The sequence below is a fragment of the Mirounga leonina genome, unplaced genomic scaffold (genome assembly GCF_011800145.1).
Source record: "Mirounga leonina isolate KUSES-001 unplaced genomic scaffold, KU_Mleo_1.0 Mir_154, whole genome shotgun sequence".
Taxonomy (NCBI): Eukaryota; Metazoa; Chordata; class Mammalia; order Carnivora; family Phocidae; genus Mirounga; species Mirounga leonina.
In genome coordinates, this window is record NW_023270389.1 from 36,360,400 (window position 1) to 36,384,325 (window position 23,926).

The window sequence follows — 23,926 nt, forward strand, 5'->3', positions numbered from 1 at the left end:
TAATCTTGGCCCATTCAGAGATGAGGCAAAACAGAAATAACTTACCACCTGAGGTATTCTCTAGTTTTAAGTCAGAATTTTTAATGACTCCCAAATAATGTTAGAAGGTTAAATCAGGTTTATTTCCTGTCAAGAAATAGAGCTATATAGTGTCCTTAAGAAAGTCTTTCTTTTTAATTTAAAGGGGGTTAACTTCAGTCTTTGTGAAATTTTCTTCAATTTCATAAATGAAATATTTAGTATTTTAATGTAAATCTGTTTTCCTTCTCTGTTTCCTCGTACTTTGTTCCTTTGTTCTCTTGCAGGTACTGTACTAAAATAGAAATAAAGCTTACCTTGTTTATACTTACTTTAAATGTACATAAAATCCATCATATTTAAAGTAATGAATTTTTTCTCCAGGTGCTACAAAGTATACAGATAAAGACAATGGAGGAATGCTTGTGTGGTCTCCATATCACAGTATCCCAGATGCCAAATGTAAGTTTTCTGAAATTGAACGTTTATGTCAATAGAGATCTGTCAGCCAATTCAAAATGCAACTTACATATTTTTGGGGTCTCTTAGAGTCTCATAAGAAAACAGTTTGTCTTTGTTTGGTTTTGTTTTGTTTTGATGGAGGTTGTTATATTAGAATGTTTTTCCTTTTGAAAGATAGTGGGTTGATCATTCCAATTTGTGTCAGGCCCAGGAAGACTGAAAATACCTAGGATCTGATGGCATTGCTGCTTAAATCCTCAAGCAGGGGAGGGAGTTACTATGTAGACATCTGCACAGGCTTTTCCTCAGTATATGGAGCTGTAAAGAAATGCCTTCAAACTTCAAAGAGCCCACTATCATTACCATTTTAAAGAGGAAAGGGGAAAGAACTGACTTCAGCAGCCATCAATCAGGTCATCTTTGAGCTCTCCATTTCTGGACGGAGACCTTCTGGATCATTGACCATGCACTTCTTGAATCATGGTGTGGCTTTAGACTTCAATGTGATGTAGCGGACCTGATCCTTTGCGGCACATCAGATATAGGAAACGTGCAGGTAACAAAACTAAGATCCCCACCCCTCCATTCAGTTATCATTGAATTTGTTAAAGCAGACAAACAAAAAAATCACTGCACAGCTATTCTTGCAGCTGTAAAATAATTAAAAATATTTACTAAATCTTAAAGATGTCCCATAATGTTTTATTTAGTCCCATCAAAATTAATGATGTCCTATATATCATGTGCATAGTAAGTCTAAGCATACTTATTGATGCAATAAGAGAACTAAAAATTGAAAATTGAGTATTTTGCTGCATACCTGATAATTCTTCCTATTTGACAGTTTTGGAATACCAGCAAAAGGTCTCGCTGGTAATCTAGGAATTACATGCCCTTGAGGCATTCTTAACAGAAAACACAAAATTGCACATTTGGCCTGGGACTGTATACTGAGAAACCTGAAGGAGATTATCAGGTTTCTCTGGTTCAGTTCTCATTACAGCAAAGGTTTTCATTCATAAACTAAGCATCAGGGTATCACTGGCTTTTGCTGTCCTAGCACTGTTTTGTACAATGGTGCATTTCTTAACAAGGTGGAAAACAAAATTCAGAAAGCCAACATCTCCTGATTGTGTGGTGTCCACGTAGAATATCCTAGACTGAAGATCTCGGGCAGTGGTTTTCAACCCTGGCTGTGCATTGGGATCACTTGGGGGAGCTTATTAAATAAGACAGTACTGATGTCTGGTCTTTATCTCAAACCAATTAAATCAGAATCTTTAGGGATGGAGTCTGGACTTTTTATTTTTTATTTTATTTATTTATTTTTAAAGATTTTATTTTTAAGTAATCTCTGTACCCCACATGGGGCTTGAACTCATGACCCCGAGATCAAGAGTTGTTCACTCTTCTGACGGAGCCATCCAGGTGCTCCTGAACTTACTTTTTAAAGGTTCCCCCACTGATTCTAATGCATAGCCAAGGTTGGAAACCACAGATTGACTGATGTTGTTTAGCCTTCTATTTATAGGACTGTAGGACATTTTTGTTAAAGTTAAAAAGCATATATTTAGACCTGTCTTGTGTTTAAGTGCTATGTATTTAAGTTCTAAACAAACTATAATATTTGGATTTTCTGCAAAAGTTTACAGTCTTAGGGAACTATAATAACATCCATAAAAAATAGCTGTTATTCTAATAGCATTATTGTTATAATATCATTTTTATATATTAAATTATCTTATATTGACTAGTAATAATAGCAAACTCATATAAAGTACCTAAAATGTGCCAAGTGTTATTCTAAACACTTGATATATATTAGCTCATTTAATCCTAGGAAGAAGGTACTGTTTTAAAGTGAGGAAAGTAAGGTACAGAAAGGAAGAGTTAATTGCCTCTAGTCAAAAAATTAGCAACAAGGATGAGAATCAAACCCTGGTAGACTAGCTGTTCTGGGATGAGAATTGTTAACCTCTGCTTCTCCAAATATGCTTAAAGAGAATTTTATAAATCATACACACACACACACTTCATATATATACTTAAAAAAGGATCAAACAGGAGTGACTATATGGATTTCACATAAAACAGTCCTGCTGTCTGAAATGGCAGACATCTCAGCAGTGAGGCCTTAAAATAGCTAGTACCTCATCATTGAAGCTATGCTTATCTAAGTAATTCTGTTGGCTTGATTACATATGGAGGATGAATGAAAATGGAATATTCAGACACCTTCTGTATAGCTTGCAGGAAGAGCTGAAGAAAATTTAGGGCTACCAAAGCATATTTAAACATGTCGTTATTACGTATAGCTGGCAAAACCATAGGTAAACCATCCTTTGCACAGCAGTCAGAAGTGGGAAGGTAAAGGCTTTGGGCCAACTCTTACTATGAGATGGGGTCTGAAACAGCTAAGTCCCTTCAAATAAAGACTGCCACAGAAAAATGAAGAAATTGTCTAATATTTTACACTGTAATTAGGTTCTGTTGGCTATATACAGATTGGTCTTTTTATATACAAAAATAATTATATAACATCATTGAATTTAATAAGTATATGCTGTATAATCTTAGAGATAAATCATACTAAGCAAAATTTTAGATCAAGGAAGCTTCTGATCCTGTTCATAGAAGTAAAAGTCTTTTTTTGTAACATTTCATAGAAAAGGACTTTTCCCTGAAATATAATATTTTTATTTTGCTTTGTTAAAAAAAAAAAAAGTAGATCTGAGCACATGAAGTAAATAAGAATAATTAATTATATAACATTGTTTCATTGCAGTGGATGAATATATTGCAATTGCAAAGGAGAAACATGGATACAATGTGGAACAGGTATGTAGAGAAACATTTTAATATTAAAGCTTGCCTCAGCATTTACCAAATCCAAAAAACATCTCCTTGTTGTTTCTATCCTAAGGAAGTGCAGTTCAACCAATTTTACAGATACCACAAAAGTCCTAGCAAACTCTGACCTTTCAAAATTATGGATTTTGCTTTTATAAACATTGTTCATCTCAAGGGCTTGAACATTTTCTCTCAACACCTCTGTTTCTTACTCTGCTTTGAGTTCTAAAAGTATCTGAAAGCATTTATATTATTCTGGCAAATGCTTACCAAAAAAGGGAATTTTTTTTTTTTTTTGAGTACAGGTAATTCTCTGTGATCTTTTAATCTGAAAGACCTAGAAGTTAAACTTTTTATTTAAAGAAATATTTAAGACTTTTCAGTTTTGAAGGAAATAATTTATGAAGGGCTGTTTTTTTAAATTTAATTTTTAATTTTTTAATTTATTTTTGGGGGGGGCTTTTTTTATTAGATAACTTTAAAAGGAGATCTGCATGGGACATACGATTCATTATCCCTTGTAATGAGGGAATGAAGAACATGAAAAAATAAAAATGAAATAGAGATTCTTAAATCTATTTTCAACTAATTATTAAATCAACCTTCATCAAAATTAATAGTAAAATAAGTGAATTATCTGTAATCTGGATTATTAAGAGCTGACTTTATAGTCAGTACCATGGTTAAATAATACAAAGTCATTTCTAGAAATTGAGATGTTTATCTAAACATAGTTAACTTTTTTTGTGATTTTTGAAGACTTTCTTTTGTTTTTAATTCTTGACTTTGTTTAATATTTGTTTGAGACGTTACTCCTTTAAAATGTGACTGCACATATTTTCATTTTTATGTTCATTTTAAAGGAGTATTACTAAAGTACAGAAATTAATTTTAAAACTTACTATTTAAAAAGTTGCTATATCTCTTCTTAAAAAGTGAAATTTGATACTCAGTACCTTATAGTAAAGATAAAGACCTATGGAAAAAAAAAAAAGATAAAGACCTATGACTTACTTAACTATATAAGGGAAAGTGTGGAAGGTTAGAAATTACCCATTTTGGGCTTTCCTCTGATTTGGTAATAAAGTCATTGAAGTTATTAATATGCATCATAATAAATCTTTGCATTATGATAATAAAGAACTTTAAAAATATATATGTGGTAAATATTATTAAGGTTGCAATTGAGGTACTCCTTGGAACTGTTCAGCCCATGGTATATACTCCTAAAATGTTAAAACCTAAATATTTTTCTACTATGTTTCAACTGAGCACTTCTAGTTTGGTATAGTTATGATTGATAGTTTTATTCAAGTATTTACTGGATATTTTTCCTTTTAGCATGTTTTTCTCTACACATTGACAAATGAGTAAATGTGGGCCAGTCTTGATACGAGTCTACACACCTGCTTTAGTAATTATAGTCACTCTCCTCAGCTCACTGTTTTTCCTAGATTATGCAGCAAATGTGGTATGTAAGAACATTCACTGTTCTGAGGCCCTGATTTAAAAGAAATAAATAAATGAGGTCTACTACCTGGGCATCCCTGATTAAAAGCTCTAAACTGTGAGTGTATTTTCAGTTGAAGTAATGGGCTTAAGATTTTAACCTAATTTGTGTTTAACTCTCTTAAGTGTGATGGAACATAAGTCCATTAAAACGAAAGGGGAATGATTTCTCTTCAAAGGCACTTGGCATGTTGTTCTGGCATAAACATAACATTGAGAAGTCCCTTGCTGATCTCCCTAATTTCACTCCCTTTCCGGATGAGTGGACAGTGGAAGATAAAGTCCTGTTTGAACAAGCCTTTAGTTTTCATGGGAAGAGCTTTCACAGGATTCAGCAAATGGTATGGTAATTTTGGTTTTACTGTAATTCATACCTGAAAGATATACAGTTATTAAACACTTCCTGATTATTAAATACAAAAAAGTTTTCAGTCTAATTTTAATATTTAAAAAATATTTGATACTTAAAATACCTATACATTTGTATGTACCCTATTTTCAATAACCACTCTACTGCATGACAGTTATGTGCTATTTCGTTGTAATTCTGTTTTGTTAGGACTTATATATGTATATTAAATGTGCTTGTTCTAGGAAAAAAATCATAATTTCAATTTTATTTTTAAATGATTCATTTTTTTAACATTAGGATTGTATTTTCTACTTTATATTCCTTTGGATATGAAAATCAATTTTTAAAAATTCTGTATTTCAATATTGCACAGGCACTGTTGTTTTTAAGGAGAAAAACTATTTCTAGTTTTTAAATTTTTAGCGTTGTGTCAAAAGAATATAAACCTGAGAAGTTGCTACATTAGAATCTTTTAACCTGAACGGATGAAAATTAGATAATATTTGCAAATATATCTAAGTGTGTTCCATAATTGAAGAGAGCCTTTTTGATTGGGAGTATGTGTCCTTGTTTGCCAGTATGACAAATCAGTGCATGATGATTAGTCATTTTAATACCTAGAGACTTTATTTGGTAGCTAAAGTCTGATTATATTATTTATCATCTTAAAACCTGGATTTAAGACAAATGATTCAAAAAATTCATGGTCGAAAATTGAATAGCTTTTCTTGAAAACATGATGCTAAGTGACAAAAGCCAGGCATGAAAGGTCACATAGTGTATGATCTCATTTATATGAAATGTCCAGAATAGACAAATCCATAGAGATGGAAAGTAGATTACTTGTTGTCAGAGACTGGGTAAGGGAAGACCAGGGGATGACTACTAATGTTTCTTTTTGAAGTTATGAAAATGTCTGGAATTAAATAGTGATGGTTGCATAACTTAGTGAATATGCTAGAAACCACTGAATTGTACATTTTAAACTGGTGAATTTTCAGGTATGTTAATTATGTATCAGTTTTAAAATTTCAACTTACAGAGGTGGGAAGAAAAGAGTAACTCTTTAAGAAAAACAAACACTGAATGCTAACATTGTGCTGGGGACATCTGGGTGCATTGTTACCATGTTTGTGAGTTTCTTGTCTCCCCTTCCCTCTTAGAACAAATAGGAATATTCATTCAGAAATGTCAGTGATATAGGTGTGGTGGGTTACTATGACTGTAACCGTACTTTCTAGTTCTGTAATTCATAAATGTACCCATGAAAATATTTTTCATCTATGCCTTTAAGTAGCAAAGAATAATATCAGAAATATTATTCATTTCTGTTAATCAGAGTTGATGAATTAAACTTGCTGATATTAACATGATTTTTTTTTTTTCCAAGCTTCCAGATAAGACAATTGCTAGCCTTGTAAAATATTACTATTCCTGGAAAAAAACTCGATCCAGGACAAGCTTGATGGATCGCCAGGCTCGTAAACTAGCTAATAGACATAATCAGGGTGACAGGTAGGTTGGATGCCTTTATATGGTTATACTGTTAGGGACACTGTATTGGATTGCTTACATTTCCTAAGGTAGAAAAATTATCACAGCACACTGTAACTACTTCTTAACCTTACATTCATGTTTCGTCTCTGGCAGGAAGAGTTGAGTGATCAGAAATCTTAATAGTAAGGACTTTCTTTAACTCTTTAACTGTTAATCATAGCCAGCAAACACTACAACTGAGTTTATTTGAGCTGTGTTTAGCTGTACTTGCAAGTGCTTCCTTTTAGTATTGATATATTCAATATATATCCTTAGAATACATGAAGAAATACATTCTCTAGAAGATGCTCTTTCCATAATTGCCTGAATACAATTACCTGAGTAACTGAAGTCCACATTATTGTAGCTATATCTTTCTGGTGGTATAAAATCATTTTGCTTATTGGTGTTTGTCTTTAACCTCCAAGTGGAGAAATGAAATAATAAGTATTATATCAAACTAATATATGTGTTCTCTTTCCCAAATGATATTCTTTCTAAATTTCTTTCCTATTGCATCTCTGTTTTTTAGGTAGACATGTTTTCTAACTTGATTCTGTATACCCAAAAAGATAAATGTTTCTAAACACTACAAAAATGTAAATTACAGAAGGTCATCTTCCCAAGGACACCTCTTGTTTTGTTGGGGAATGTCTAGTGAAATTATTAGCAAGGTATATTGCAATTTGATAAGAGCCCTGGAATAGAATAAAAAGGGAATTAAGTTTACTAATCTTTGTTTCTTCTCAGTGATGATGATGTGGAAGAAACACACCCAATGGATGGAAATGATAGTGATTATGATCCAAAAAAAGAAGCCAAGAAAGAGGTAATGATTATCATTAGAGTACTTGTAATTGTTTTACAAATCCTTGCAAAAAAGAATGAATTGTCCTTCATGTTAAGAAAAACATTTTTATGGGACGCCTGGGTGGCTCAGTCAGTTAAGCGTCTGCCTTCAGCTCAGGTCATGATCCCAGGGTCCTGGGATCGAGTCCCGCATCAGGCTCCCTGCTCCACAGGGAGCCTGCTTCTCCCTCTGCCTCTGTCTCTGTCTCTCTCTCTGTCTCTCATGAATAAATAAATAAAATCTTTAAAAAAAAAAAAAAAAGGAAAACATTTTTATTTTATTTATTTATTTATTTTTTATTTATCTGAGAGAGAGAATGGGAGACAGAGAGCATGAGAGGGGGAGGATCAGAGGGAGAAGCAGACTCCCTGCCCAGCAGGGAGCCCGATGCGGGACTCGATCCCGGGACTCCAGGATCATGACCTGAGCCGAAGGCAGTTGCTTAACCAACTGAGCCACCCAGGCGCCCAGGAAAACATTTTTATATCATGGTGTAGGAAGTAGTAAATTTCAATGTTAGAGGTTTTTTGGGAAAAAAAGTAATATCTAGAACTCCCAGTTAGCCAGTAGTTTAAATAATTGTTAGGTTATCTCATCCACTCAGAAGTATAAAAGCCCTGCCACAATCACTAGTCTTCAATCCAAAGAAAGAAAACCACCCTCAGATGATATAGTATGAGTATAATATAGTATAAAATTAAGCTTTCTGGTTTTATTACCCAATTTTTCTTAAAAACACTTGTTTGTTCCATATTGTAGCAAATTAGAAATTAGATCTTTCTCAACTTACGTTGGGGTTACATCCCAATAAACTCATCATAAACTGAAAATATTGTAAGTCAGAAATGCATTTAATATACCTAATTTAGCAAACATCATCACTTAGCCTAGCTTACCTTAAACGTGCTCCGAACATACATTAGCCTGTAGTTGGGCAAAATCATCTAACACAGAGCCTATTTTATAATACAGTGTTGAATATTTCATGTAATTGAACACTGTACTGAGAGTGAAACACGGAATGGTTGTAAATACACACAATGGTTGTCAGGGTATCGGTTGTTCTCGTGTTTGTGTGGCCGACTGGGAGCTGCGGCTCACTGCCACCGCCCAGCATCGTGAGAGAGCGTTTTACTGCATATCGCTAGCTTGGAAAAAGAAGAAAATTCAGAGTACAGTTTCTGTTGAATGCCTGTGGCTTTCACACCATCGTAAAGTTGAAAGATTGTAACTGGAACCATCATAAGTTGGGGATGATCTGTAGTAGCCAGGTACTGACAGCAGTGAAAATAAAAGCTGCCTCAAAGGAAGAGATGGAAGAATCCCCAACTAGAAAAGCACTCCTGTTCCTCAAAATGATGATAATAATGATGACTTCAGATCACTAGGAAAAGGCTAAATTGATATCCATACTCATTTACACAGACACAGACAAGGAATCACATAATTGTAAAAAATAGACCAAATATTGACGGGTAAAGGCTTGTGAGGTATAGACAGCTGTGGATTAGTGAAGATCAAAATTGGGAGACAACGTAACTTCATCCTATTTAATGACCTCCATTCCTCAGTGCCATTGGCCCATTCTGGCCCTTGTCATCATCTTAAACTCGATCAGTGACATTTTAAGGATCCTACTCTTACCTCAATTTGTTATTTTACTAATTTTCTTACTACTGCTAAATGTTCTCAAATTACTTGATTCCTTCATTTTTTCCCAAGTCTGCCTAGTTTCCCTCAGCCATAGACCCAGTGATCAACTACTTAAATTGCTCTTTTCCCAGTATCTTTAACTCCCCATTTCCCTATCCTCTGCCATACCTTCCCTAACCCTATGAACCCACAATGCTGGGTCTGTTGCTATTCTTGGTCTGAGAGGCACAGCAGGAGATAATGACACAATCATGTAAATTGTTGCCACTTAGAAAAAATGGTTTCAGATCTCAGTGCAGTCCTTATGCCTCTCAGTGTTTAACCTCTAAGCCTCAGTGTTTTCCCTTGGTAAAATGAAAACAATAGGATTGTTTGGGAATCAAAGAGATGATATGTACAGAAGCACTTCTTATGGCACGCAGTACATAGTAAATCTTGAATAAAAGGTGCTATTGTTTTATTCATTATTTGAGCAAGTATTTTGAACATGCATCCCTTTCTACACATCACCTACCATCTCTCCACTCCCCCCAAAAACTTGGCTGATAACTTCACAGAAAAAATATGAAGCAGGAACTCCCTTAAATTCCAACCCTCCTCTCTGACCTCTGTGCTACTCTACTACCCTTTTCATCTGAGCGTGTTAATACTGAGAACAGTAAAATTTCAAACATCTTATAGATCTATTAATATGAAATCTTATAGATCTATTAATATGAAATGATACTCTGGAACATTTACTGAATGAAGTCTGCCTGAATGCCTCTCTCTAACGTAACAAAGGTCCCTTCCCTTGTTTGATCCTATCTGTCCCTTCATGTCATGACTATGACTTTTCTCATCAGTTTTCCCTCTAATGCCATATTTTCAACCTTTTCATTGCAGCCCAAATTATGCTCATGTCTTCTGTGTAAAAGCGTAACTATCTCTCTACTAGTCTAGAAAAAACTCTGCTCCTTCCTACTACTTCTCTTTTGACTTTGCTTCAGTCAGGCTTCTGTCTTTTCACGTCACTGAAACAGCTGACGGAGGTCTACCTAACTGCCACATCCAGTGACTGATTGTTCATTGTATTCTGCTTATGCTTTCTATATCATTTCAAGTTACCCCTCCCTTCTTCCTGAAAGTCTCTTCTTTGACTTACCGATTCTTTGATTCTCTGCCACCCCGCCCCAGTGGCCTATTTTATTTTTATTTCTCAGATTTTAGATAAATTTTAGTTAGCATACAATACAATATTGGTTTCAGGCGATTCTGTGATTCTTGTCTACTTTTTAATTTTTAAAAATTTTTTTAAAGATTTTATTTATTTGAGAGAGAGAACATGAACAGGGTTAGTGGCAGTGGGAGAAGCAGACTCCCCACTGAGCAGGGAACCCGATTTGGGGATCTGGGGGGTGATCCCAGGACTCCAGAATCATGACCTGAGCTAAAGGCAGACACTTAACTGACTGAGCCACCCAGGTGGCCTTTGTCTACTTTTTTAACTCTTGTGTCTCAATTTTAGTGACTTTTTTCTTTCTCTATTATTATTTTATACTATACTATTCTATACTTTCTCAATTCTGTTCATTTTATCATTTTTTTTTTAGTTTTTTTATTAACATATAATGTATTATTTGTTTTAGGGGTACACGTCTGTGCTTCATCAGTCTTCCACAATTCACAGGGCTCACCATAGCACATACCCTCCTCTATGTCTATCACCCTAATTTTTTCTCTCAAGTAACTGTAAATTTTGTCCTTTATGTTCTATGCAACTGCCTTACTTTTAGGTTTTCATCTTTTCTCTGAATTATTGGAATTTTCTGTCTTCCCTCCTGGCCTCTTGACTCTCCACACTACCCCTTCCAGTCTGTTCTTTAACCCTGTTGCCAAAGCAGTCTTTTTTTTTCCTAAAGATTTTATTTATTTGAGAGAGAGAGAGAGAGAGAGCACATGAGACCAAATTTACTGCTTGCAACCCTCCATGGCTTTGTCTGTAGGATTAGGATAAAACACAGAGCTCTCTAGTGAGGCATTCCCCACCCCAACCCACCCCACATATTTCAAATTACTAACAGTGTTTTTGAAAAGTCTTAGTTCCCTGGCTTTTTTCCTGTGGTTATGTCGGTTCTTTTTTTCTGGAATTGTCTTTCTTCCCAAATCTGCCTAGGAAATTCCTCATAACTTTGTAATATGTAATTTCTTTATGAAATCTCTCCTGTGCTTTATCTTGAATTGACCACCTTCTTATTTTTCTTTAAATCTATTAAAATACTCATTGGGGGTCCCCTGTTTTGCCTGCCTATCACTTCATGGTAAGCTCTTTAAGAGCAAGAATCTATCTACAGGGCCTGAAACAAAGTAAGCATTCAGTCAAATTTATTATAAGGAATGCAAATACACATTATAAACTTATTTACTGTACAAATATAAGAGATTAGGGATTTGAGTTATCTAGAGAACTTATGTATGTGTAATACTGTTCTATCCAACAATGTGAGATGATACATATGCATTTGGCCTTTTGTTTGCCTGTGATCTCATACTATTAGCATAAGGAAAATATAAGTTAAAAAATGTTAAAAGGAGGGCGCCTGGGTGGCTCAGTCGGTTAAGCATCTGCCTTCAGCTCAGGTTATGATCCCAGGGTCCTGGGATCAAGCCGCTGAGGCAGGCTCCCTGCTCAGCGGGGAGTCTGCTTCTCCCTCTGCGCCCCCCCCCCCAAATAAATAAATAAAATCTTGAAAAAAAAATGTTAAAAGGAATTTTCCAGGTTGTGGTTCAGGGCTTCATTTATTCCTCTGCTCTTTCACAAATGATAGGGACACAGGCAGGAATGATACTGTATTACTGCCTTTAACACAGATCTGCATACCTGCTTCTGCATGTTATTGACACACTATGTAGAAGGTTTTTTTTACAAACTTTTAAAAATCGTGAACTATATATTATCATACAGTATATAGAGTTTAAAGAAGAGTAAAACAAACAACCAGCATCTCCCATCACTGAGCTTAAGAAACGAAAGTCCTGTGTGTATGTTTCCTTAATTGTACCCCTCTCCCTTCTCTCCAGAGAACCTCTATCCTGAAAAGGGAACCCTATCCTGAACTGTATCAGTTATTCACTTCCTTTTTTTAATAGTTTTATCACATACGTATGTATCTCTGACCAACCATCATTGAGTTTTGTCCACTTCAGACTTCTATTTAAATGGAATCATATACGTCTTTCAGCTACTCGCATTTTGTTGTTGTTATCCAACATGTTTTTGCAGTTCATTTTCATCACGGTATTACAGTGTTCCATTGTATGCATATGCCACAACTTATCCATTTCTTATCAATGGACATCAGTGGACATCCATTTCTTATCAATGGACACAATACTGATAACAATATTTCCTGAATACACATATATAAGAATTCTTTTGGAATAGTGCTTCTCAGGTTTAGTAGGTTTAGTATTGCCTTTAGGGGGGCATTTAGAAGTTATGGAGGGGTTTTTCATTATTACAGTGGCATATGGTGGGAAAGCCATGCCAACTCTCCTGAAATGCACAGCACAGATTTGTTCCACCAAAATGCCACCAGTGACTTATTGAGTAAATAATACCCTAGGACCCTAGGAGTGTTTGGAATGGAATTACTCTAGGGTTTTAACCATGTTCATCTTTGCCGTTACCTAGTAAAGCTGACTCTTGAACAACACAGGTTTGAACTGCGTGGGTCTGCTTTCATGCAGATGTGTTCAATAAGCACAGTACTATAGATTTCTTTTCTTTAAGATTTTCTTCATAATATTTTCTTTTTTCTAGCTAAGTTTATTGTAAGAATATGGTATATAATACATACAACATACAAAAGATGTGTTGATCAATTGTGTTGTCAGGAAGGCTTCTGATCAACAGTAGGCTGTTAGTAGTTAAGTTTTTGAGGAGTCACAAGTTACACACAGAGTTTTGATTGCAGGCAAGGTCAGTGTCCCCATCCCCTGCATTGTTCAAGGGTCAGTTGTACTTCTGTTGGGCCGTGAGAGTGCTTATTATCTACTTCCTTGCCAACACTTGATATAATCAGACTTTTAAAATGTTATAAATCTGGTAATATGAAATGGTATCATTGTGTTCTCAATTTCATCAGATTACTAATGAGCTGAATATTTTTCCATCTGTTTATTGTCTATTATTGTGTCTTTTTAAAAAAAAATTTTTTGTTTGTTTGCTTATTTTTTTTTACCTCCTTTCCTATGGGGTTGTTTTTTTCTTAAAGACAGAATGTATAAAAGTTTTTTTCTTACTGAATTCCTTATGCATTCTGGATACTAATCCCTTAGTTAAATGTGTTGCCTGCCAACAGCTTTTAGCAGTTTGTGGTTTATTTTTTTACTCTCTTCACATGCTTTTGATGAACAACTATTACATCAGAAGCATGTACAGATTGAAATTTCAGTGTTCTTTTGTGTTTTCAAATTTAAGCTTTCAAGTTTTCCTTTTTACACTTAAGTCCTTATTCTGTCAGTAATTAAGGTTTGTTCATGTTGTGAGGTAGAAATCCATTTTTATTTTTGTTTTCTAATACGGAAGTGAGTTCATCTCTTTCAACTGGTCTGCAATGTCAGCTTTATCATAAATGAGGTTTCTATATATGTATGACTGTTCTCCTCTTGTCAGTCCCACAATGTCTTAATTGCTATAGCTTTATGATAAGTCTTGATAGCTGCTAGGGTAATTCCCACTGCTTGGGGGTGTTTTTAAGGAGTAAGTAGTTGGCTATTCTTGGACCTTTGCTCTTAAAGCTTATCCATTCCTAGAAAAGCCCTAATAGATATTCCATTGAATCTACATTGTAGAAGAGAAGTGGAGATGTACATATAGGGAGAAGAGCAACCTTTGTGTAATTTATTTGTAGATACATTTGCACTTCCTATGAAGAGATTTATGTCATCTGAAAATAATAGTTTTATTTCTTTTCACCTCTATAAATGTTGAAGAGAAGTTATCATAACAAATATTTTCTCAATTATTCCTAATTTTAGAATGGTTTTTATGTTTCAGTATCAACCAAAATATAATTGAAGCGAGTTTTCAACTCGCTTACATGACTGGTAGTTGATATGCTAGCTGCCAACTGGCATTCCTCTCTAGCCTGGTGGCCTGTGAGTAATCTGGCTTCTTACCATGGGCTGGTTTTCTCCAAAGCATTTATTTCGAAAGCACTAAGTGGAAACTACCCAGCTTCTTCTGGCCTAGCCTTGGAAGTTATTCAACATCACTTCTGTTGCATTCTGTGGGTTTTAAGTGAGTTACTGAAGTTGGTCCAGAATCAAGGGGAGGGGATATAGATCCCACTTCTCAATGGCTGGAATGTTGAGGATTTTGATGACATGTTTTGAAACCTCCAAGCCTAGAATACAGAATTTTCATAAATGTTTTTCCATGTGTGTTTGAGAAGAAAATAATACTCATTTAGTTATAGGATTCTGTGTCTATTAATTGTAGCTTGTCAGTTTTTTGCTTGAAATCTATGTTCTCTTACTGCTTGCCTTGCTAGTGTAGTTTTTGTTATCTGCTTATCTGATCAATTAATTGAGAAGTGACACTCATTATATTTCAAAGCTATTGTTATTAGGTGCATAGAGTAGAGGTCTAGAATTGTTTTATTTTGCTGCTTTTTATCAATATGTATCTCTAGAAGAATGCACTTCAGGGGCTCCTGGGTGGCTCAGTCGTTAAGCGTCTGCCATCGGCTCAGGTCATGATCCCAGGGTTCTGGGATCGAGCCCCGCATCGGGCTCCCTGCTCAGCGGGGAGCCTGCTTCTCCCCCTCCCACTCCCCCTGCTTGTGTTCCCTCTCTCGCTGTCTCTCCCCCTCTCTCTGTCAAATAAATAAATAAAATCTTCAAAAAAAAAAAAAATGAATGCACTTCAAACCCAGGTCTCAAAAATTTTTATATATTTTGTATGTCTTCTGCTATAAAAATTATTTTGATGGATATAACTCTGCCATCTTTTATTAAGTATTTGCCTGGTATGTCTTTATTTTCTTTCAACATTTCTGTGTCCTCCCAATTTAAGTGTGTGTCCTTATGAGGAGCATATTGGTAGGATTTTATAATTTATCTAGAGAGTTTAGTCCCTTTATATCAGTCATGATCACTGATCTATGTATATTTTTGTTCTTTCTTATTTTTACCTTTTATTTGACTTGCTTTTTCTAGTTTTCTCCTCCTTCATGGCTTGCTTTTTTCTTTTCTTTCTTTCCTTCTTTCTTTCTTTTTTTTTTTTTCATTAAGACTCCATCATCTCCAGTTCCACTTTTTTATTCTCTGCCAATTTGGGATGTTTCTATACTTCTATTCTTATTGTGTACCCTGGAAATTTTTCCTGCGTATTTAACTTAAAGTCTAATAATTGGGTTTTTTAAAAATGACTTTCTGATTAATATTGGCCCTTAGACTGCTTTGACTTCAGTCACTACCCTCCTGATTTATATGCTATTTTTATTCAATTTTAGTTACATCTTGTTTTTTAAAATCTCTCAAACATATAGTCATTGTTTATTTGTATCTATGTACATGTTTAAAATTTACTCATCATTCTTTCTTGAATCTTAGATCTTTCTTCCAAAATCGTTTCCCCTTTTCCTGAAATATATCTTGTACAAGTTAATTTAGTGAGTCTGTTACTTATAAATAGTCAGTTTTGGTGTGTCCAAAATGTCTGTTTCTCCCTTGTTCTTGAAACCCTGGTTTTGCTGGGGTTAGATTCCTAGGTTTACTGTTACTATTTGAAGATAATATTCTACTGCTTCTGATTTCTGTCATTCCTGCAGAAAAGTCTGCTGCCAGGCTAATTATCATTCCTTTGGAGGTAATTTGTCTTTTCTCTTTCTCTGCTTTTATGGTCTCTTCTTTGTCTTTAGTGGTGTTTCACTTTAATGTATCTGACTGTGGATTTTTTTTTTTAATTTGTTTTGGATTCATCGTACTTCTTGAGTCCTATGTCTTAAGTTCTGTGAAATTCTCATTTGTTGCCTCTTTGAATATTGTCTTCCTCATTCTCTCTATTCTTTCTTTTGGGAATCCTTTTAGAAATCTAATGGAGTTTCACATGTCTCTTAACCACTCATTTTCCGTCTTTTTGTCTTTCCATATTTCTGTACTGCATTGTGGTAATTTTTATCATATGTACATTCTAAGTCACTACTGTTCTTTTGAGCTCTGTCTAATCTGCTAAGTAACCCATACACTGAGTTTCTAATCTTATTTATACTATTTTTTAATTTCTAGATGTTCTGTCTGGTTCTTTTGCATATCTGCTTAGTCAGTTTTGATAGACTCCTAAAAGAATATTCCATATTTTCAATTCTGTCATTTATCTCTTTATGCACATGTAACACATTTGTTGTATTCTCTTTATCCAGTAATTCTTTTTTTTTTTTAAGAGTTTATTTATTTATTAGACACAGAGAGAGACAGCAAGAGAGGGAACACAAGCAGGGTGAGTGGGAGAGGGAGAATCAGGCTTCCCGCGGAGCAGGGAGCCCGATGCGGGGCTCGATCCCAGAACCCCGGGATCATGACCTGAGCCAAAGGCAGATGCTTAACGACTGAGCCACCCAGGCGCCCCTATCCAGTAATTCTAATATCTGCAGTCTTTGCAGATCTAATTCTATTGTTTGCTTCTGCTGTCTCTCACTCATGGGGCTTGTTTAGCAGTTTGTGGTTGGGAACTCATTTTCCTTGGAACATACTTGTGGAAAATTTTTGAGACCTGGGTTTAAAATGCATTTTTCTAGAGACACTTTGCATTTGTTTTTGCTAAGTGTCTGAAGGCCCTACCAACCTGAGACACTTTAAATTTCCGATTTGGGATTTTTCAGGTCAGACAGTTCATATAAATTTAGTCCCCAAATCAGCTTTAATGTAGGCCTGTGATTGGGGATTCTCGGGGAAGACTTTTTGAATATCTTCCCTTTTCATTCAGCTAAGGATGAGATAGCATGTCTCTCTTTAATTATCCTCTTCCTCCACAGGACAGGAGCATTTTTTTCTGCTTCGCACAATGATGTGTCCCCTCCCAGGGGTCTGGCATTGTCTGCTGTGACCTACAGCTATTGCCCACTGAGCCTGGGCCTTAGGCGTATGCCAGCTCCAGCAGACTCACTTAGACCCTTAGGTTTCTGCTTTCTCATTATTTCTGGTCTCTGAGGAATTTTTTTACTTCCCTGCCACCTCAGAGTTAAATTTTTAAAGGTGTTTTAAAAAAATACTTGGTCCAGCAATTTTAGGACTACTACACTGGGAGGGATTTCCTTGACCATCAAATTTGCCATGGGTTGCTTTGCGTTAGGTGTTAAGCAGTGAAGTGGATTATGCTTCATTATACGATTGTTTTACGACTTTTACTCAGAGTTCCTTTTCTAAGGAATTGGAGCATTAAATCTAATCAGTTGAAATTAGGTTGCCCTTCAACCTAATGGGCACTGTTTCAAATGAATTCCTGTCTCAGAAGCACAGAATAACACTGTATTTTTATATCACACTTTAAGAATATTGCAAGTAATAATGAAATCCTACTTACGAGTTCATGGTCCTTATTATTTGAACTATCCTAACCTCTTTCAAAATACAAATTCACATTTTATTTTATTCACAGATAAATAGATTTAGAGTTTAGAAATGTTAAGATTAAGATAATTCTGTGTCCTTTTTAATCTTTAGAGGTATGGTTCTCTTTCAACAACTCTGAAGTGAGAATGAAGTATTATCTGCCACTTGTCATAATTCCTGATTTGCCCCTTTTTAATTTTCCTAAAAAACTTTGCACTTAATAAGTTACAACTTTTTTTTTTCCAGGCCCTGTATTGCTGAGGGAAAAAAATATTCCATTTTGAAGCAAACAAGAATAGTTTAGAATCCAACTTACTTTTTTATTTATTCATAGTCATCTGGGCTAGAAACCAAACATTTTATTGAGTGGATTAATCAAGGATACATTATGTTGTGTGCTTATTTTCCCCCAGTTGATGAGTGCTACATGTGTGTCTGTGTGTGTGTGTGTGTACTTGTACATAATGTAATTGGCTAGAAGTATTTTTTAGGTGTACTTAATGTAGCAGATACTTCCAGTAATAGACTTTCTTTGGCTTATACATGCATGTAAACCAAATGACTTATTATTCTATCTTTATTCTTCCAGGGTAATACTGAGCAACCTGTCCAAACTAGCAAGATTGGACTTGGAAGGAGAGAGTATCAGAGTTTACAACACCGCCATCATTCTCAGCGTTCTAAGTGCCGTCCACCTAAGGGCATGTATTTAACCCAGGAAGATGTGGTAGCTGTTTCCTGTAGTCCCAATGCAGCCAACACCATCCTGCGGCAGCTGGACATGGAGCTGATCTCTTTAAAGCGTCAGGTAGTAAAAATAAAAATCATATTGTTAATGATTCTATCTATTCAGTTTATCCACTTTTAAAACCTCAGTAAACTAAGTTTTTTACAGATTTTCTCAGCTACCCACTTATATAAGCTCTACTCTTTAAAATTTACCTTGTTTCCAAATTCAAAGATGCCTCAGTCTATTCTAAATTTGAATCCCAGCATCGTTACTGGTTAGCTCTGTGATAGTGGGAAATAATAGAATTTCTCTGAGCTTCAACTTTATATCTATGAAATTAAGGATAAAATAATCATACTTCTCTTGCAGGTTGTTAGGAATTGGTTGAGATGTTAATTGCAGATTGTTGAGCTGTGTCTGGCACTTTTTTTTTTCTTTCTTTTTTTAATTAGCATATAATGTATTATTTGTTTCAGGGGTACAGCACTCACCATAGCACATACCCTCCCCAATGCCTATCACCCAGCCACCCCATCCCTCCCACCCCCTTGTGTCTGGCACTTTTTGAGTGCTCAGTGAATGATGGCTGCTCTCTTCATCCTCATCATTATTACCAGTAGTAGCTGCCATGGTATTATAAATATATCATCATCATAATCAGGTTAATCATGGTTAAGAGTCAGGATCTAGGGTCAGTGAACGTAAATTTTAACCTTAGCTACATCCTCTAGTTCCTGTGTAACCTCGGGGTAGCTGGTTAACTCTTCTTAACTCAGCTTCCTCATCTTGAAATGTGGATAATAATATGATGCTTGGGAGGAATTAAACAGGATAATATATGAGAAGTGCTTACAACAGTGCCTAGCACATAGTAAGTACTCAGTTAATGGTTGTTCTTAGGTCTCTGGCCTTTCTTGGTCATCTCTTACCCTCTCTCTTGGTTTCTGTTGTTTTCCCTATCCCTTAGACCTAATAACTCAGCTAAGTCTGTATCAAGCACTCTTACACTATATGCCAGTGACTTCTGAATCTACTTCTCAGGCTTTGACTTTTCTCCCAAGCTCTGTATTGCTATATCTCTAGCTACCTGCTAGGCATCTTCATCTAACCCCTGAAAGATGGTTTTTCTCTGTTCCCTGTCTGTTGAAACATGAGAATCCTCTTCGATTTATCCCTTGCCATTATCACATACAAATCCAAGTGGTAACCTAGTGGTGTAAGTTTATCTGAGAAATTTTCTTTAAATTAGTCCCCTCCTTTTTAATCCCATCACTACTACCTTTGTTCAGGTCCTTATAACCTCTTATCTGACAGTAACTGTCCTGTGGATTCTCCTTGCTGTCCACTTTCGCTGCAGCTCATGCTACATATTGTTGTCCATGTCCATGTTATCTTCTTAAAATAATGGTATGATCAAAATCATTCACTTTAAAGCTCTTCGTTAATTTCTACTTGCCCTTAGCACGTTACAGCAGAGGTAGACAGGAATTGATCAGAAGGTCATGTTAAGAAATTTAAAATTCATTGTGAGTTAAGAAACCACTGAAGGATTTTAAAGAGAGGTGTAACATCGTCTTATTTATATTTTTCAACTATATCTCTTTGCATTTTTTATTTTACTAGTTGCTCTAGGGATTATAGTATGCATCCTCAGCCTACCATATCATCCTTGCTTAGGTATTACAATATTATCCTTAGAGTTAATATTGTGCCACTTTATATAAAATGTAAGAATCTTGCAACGGTATAATGTGGGATCAAGATAGTTTTTCTGTATCTGAAGCATTCAGATTTCTCTATCTCTTGACCCTGGATATTCACCCAAGCTGCTCTTATATTTCTCATTTCTTCTCCAACAAACTTCTTGCATAAATATCTACCATATTAGCTTCCTCTGCTTTCTTAACATATTCTCTGATGCTTCCCAGTGTAATTTCTGCTCCATACACCATCCCAGTTCTACCAGTGGAAAAAGTTATCTTAAGTTTATTTATTAACCAATGGCCAGGTTTCATGCACTCTTGAATCTATTAGTGCTCAGTAGTATCTGACACTGACAACCACTTCTTCCTTCTTGGAATTCCTTTCCTTTGGCTTTTATGACACCAGGCTCTCTAATGTATGTAGTATATTTTTGACTGGATGCTTGGCCTTTAGTTGAACAATGAATGTGTGCACGACTCCCATCTTCCAAATCACAGCACTCTTTCTTTTTAGAGAACTTGTAAAACACTTTGCCTGTAATATCTTTAAAAGGTTTCAAGTGGTCTTGAAGCTGGGGTAGGGGTGACTGCATCTTTCCAGAAGATGTGGCTGCTCTTGCCTGGTCTGCTTCCCAGCTTCTTTTCTCCTGACTTTGCTTCATGCCCTGGGTGCCCTGAGGTTCTGTCACCACTGCCCTCACCACTGCAGCCATGATCTTCTTAATGGACACCCAGAAAATTGAAATGGGATTAACAGGATATGGAGTGTTTTTCTTGTCCTTTGGAATGATTCTTTTATTTGACAAAGCACTATTGGCTGTTGGTAATGTTTTCTTTGTAGCTGGCTTGGCTTTTGTAATTGGTTTACAAAGAACATTCAGATTCTTCTTCCAAAAACCTAAAATGAAAGCTATAGGGTTTTTCCTGGGTGGTGTATTTGTAGTCCTTGTTGGTTGGCCTTTGATAGGCATGATCTCTGAAATTTATGGATTCTTTCTCATGTTCAAGGGCTTCTTTCTTATGGTCATTGGCTTTATAGGAAGATTGCCAGTCTTTGGGTTCCTCTTGAATCTACCTGGAATTTGTAGATAAAGTTGGAGAAAGCAACAATATGGTAGAAAGACAAGTGAATTGGAGACTCATTTAAAATATTATATTATTTATAAAGTCCTTTGAAGAATATTCAGCACAAAATTAAATTACATGAAATATAGGTTCTTTACAGAAGTTTAAAATGTAGAGCCTACCAAGTACCAATAGCAGTTAACCAGCAGTGAGAACGGTCTTCTAACCAAGTGGTCTCAAGAAGTCAGCGAGCAGACTGAAGGAGTGAAATCTGTATTACAATACATACTGAAACTCTTGAAGGCGATTTTTTTTTATTCTTATCTTAATCCCCATACATTACATCATTAATTTCAGATGAAGTGTTCCATGATTCATTGTTTGTGCATAACACCCAGTGCTCCATGCAGAATGTGCCCTCCTCAATACACACCACCAGGCCAACCCATCCTCCCACCCCCCTCCCCTCTAGAACCCTGTTTGTTTTTCAGAGTCCATCGTCTCTCATGGTTCGTCTACCCCTCCAATTTCCCCCGCTTCATTCTTCCCCTCCCGCTACCTTCTTCCTCTTCTTTTTTTTTCTTAACATATATTGCATTATTTGTTTCAGAGGTACAGATCTGAGATTCAACAGTCTTGCACAATTCACAGCGCTTACGAGAGCACATACCCTCCCCAGTGTCTATCACCCAGTCACCCCATCCCTCCCACCCCACCCCCCACTCCAGCAACCCTCAGTTTGTTTCCTGTGATTAAGAATTCCTCATATCAGTGAGATCATATGATACATGTCTTTCTCTGTTTGACTTATTTCGCTCAACATAATACCCTCCAGTTCCATCCACGTCGTTGCAAATGGCAAGATCTCATTCCTTTTGATGGCTGCATAATATTCCATTGTATATATATACCACATTTGAAGGCGATTTTTAATGGTTTTTCTGCAGTGTGGGAAATACAGCCAGCCTTGGAGAACTGTGGTGTCTGTTTCTTTCCTTTTTCTTTTGAAAATGCAGGAACATCCATAGGCATTTGCTTTTTTAGAAATATCCACTGGAATGGCAAAAATATTTCCATTTGCATTGTCTCTAAAAGTAATACATGAGTTAGATTGGATGATGTCATTTTAATCTATTAAAACCAAGGAAAACCCAGTTTGATGTATGAATGACTTTTTTTTTTTTTTTGGTAAACATAGGGTTAAAATTTTTTAAATTGCTCAAAATTTTTTTAAATAACGAGGGAATAAAATGTACTCAGTTACCTGTATTCATACTCTATCCTTAACGCTATTACTTCACTTATAGCCTATTTTTACTATAAAGGATCTTTTTTAAAGCTTTAAACTCCTTTCTTGGTTTGTCATTTGATGTGTGACATAGTAATGGTTTGCACTCTTGGGTTTACAGATTCTGCTCTTTTTATATCCCAGACACATCTCATATGAACACAGTCTCATATGAAGAAGTCCAAATTGACTTCCCCCACACCCCACCCTAGTTAGCTGTTCCTCCTTTGCATTCCCTGTCATAGTGATTAGCACCACATATACTCGGGTTACTTAAGCCAGTGGCCAGAGTTATCCTTGATTCTTCCTTCTCCCTAATTCTCCCCATCAAGTGTTTACAAACACAACTTAATTTTTGTTTCCACGTTGTTGCTTTTATCTGTCTGTGTGCCACCACCATGATTACTTCATTCCCCCTACTGTTTTAAATAAAGTCCTCAATGTTTCTCATCTGGATTGTTAAATTCATTTTCATCTTCTTCATTCCATTCCATTCTCCAGATGATTACTGGAATTATTGTTCTAAAAGGCAAATATGACTACTTTGCTCCCTTGCTTAAAAATTCTTTAGGTCGAGGTGCCTGGGTGGCTCAGTCGGTTAAGCGTCTGGCTCTTGATTTCAGCTCAGATCATGATCTCAGGGTCGTGAGATTAAGGCCCACGTCAGTTCCACACTCAGCACTGAATCTGCTTGTCTCTCTCCCTCTGCTCCTCCCTGCATGCATGCACGCACGCACGCACGCTCTCTCTCAAATAAACAAATAAATAAAATCTTTTTCTCAGTCTTTAGGCAGAATTCAAATTCTCTGTTCAGTCCCAGCCTAACTGCTTTCCTGTCTTCCTACATGCTGTTCTGCCTGGAAGGCATTTCCTGCCCAACCTTGCCTACCTGCTTAATTCTCATTAATCCTTTGAAACTAAAATTTAGGTATCATCTCCTTTGGAAAACTTACCCTGTTTTCCCCATTACCCATGCCTGTTAACATGAATACAAAATACTTGCTCTCTTTTCTCTCTTTCTCCAAGTCTAGGTTAGGTGTTTTAGTGTTTACCATACTTTTATATTTATTTATCTCCCCACTAATCTATGAAATCTTTAAAGACTGAGAATTTACATTTTTACATTTTATCTTTGTGTGTCTAACATGGTTGACCAACTAACTACATTTGAATCAACCTAAATTTTTACATTTTAGCTGTGTTAAGATCTCTGAGGAGGGGGCGCTGGGTGGCTCAGTCGTTAAGCGTCTGCCTTTGGCTCGGGTCATGATCCCAGGGTTCTGGGATCGAGCCCTGCATCGGGCTCCCTGCT

At 35.9% G+C, this 23,926-nt stretch overlaps 2 protein-coding genes across 5 annotated transcripts in view; both read left to right on the forward strand.

Annotated features, from left to right (window-relative positions):
* The window catches only part of RCOR3 (REST corepressor 3), a 56,102-nt gene that overhangs the window by 9,959 nt on the left and 22,217 nt on the right, over positions 1 to 23,926 (forward strand). For 3 of the 4 annotated variants that reach the window (XM_035010481.1, XM_035010482.1, XM_035010483.1), the window contains exons 3-8: positions 403 to 480; positions 3,266 to 3,318; positions 5,019 to 5,180; positions 6,582 to 6,706; positions 7,478 to 7,556; positions 18,418 to 18,636. In XM_035010481.1, coding sequence (XP_034866372.1) covers positions 403 to 480; positions 3,266 to 3,318; positions 5,019 to 5,180; positions 6,582 to 6,706; positions 7,478 to 7,556; positions 18,418 to 18,636 — 716 coding nt within the window. Of the gene's footprint in view, positions 1 to 397; positions 481 to 685; positions 1,037 to 3,265; positions 3,319 to 5,018; positions 5,181 to 6,581; positions 6,707 to 7,477; positions 7,557 to 18,417; positions 18,637 to 23,926 lie in introns of those variants that run through there. The other variant, XM_035010484.1, reaches the window with a different exon arrangement.
* LOC118014296 (vesicle transport protein GOT1B-like) lies at positions 18,654 to 21,677 on the forward strand. The gene has a single exon (XM_035010485.1). It carries the CDS (start codon positions 20,973 to 20,975, stop codon positions 21,351 to 21,353), a length of 381 nt encoding a protein of 126 aa, XP_034866376.1. The 5' UTR covers positions 18,654 to 20,972; the 3' UTR covers positions 21,354 to 21,677.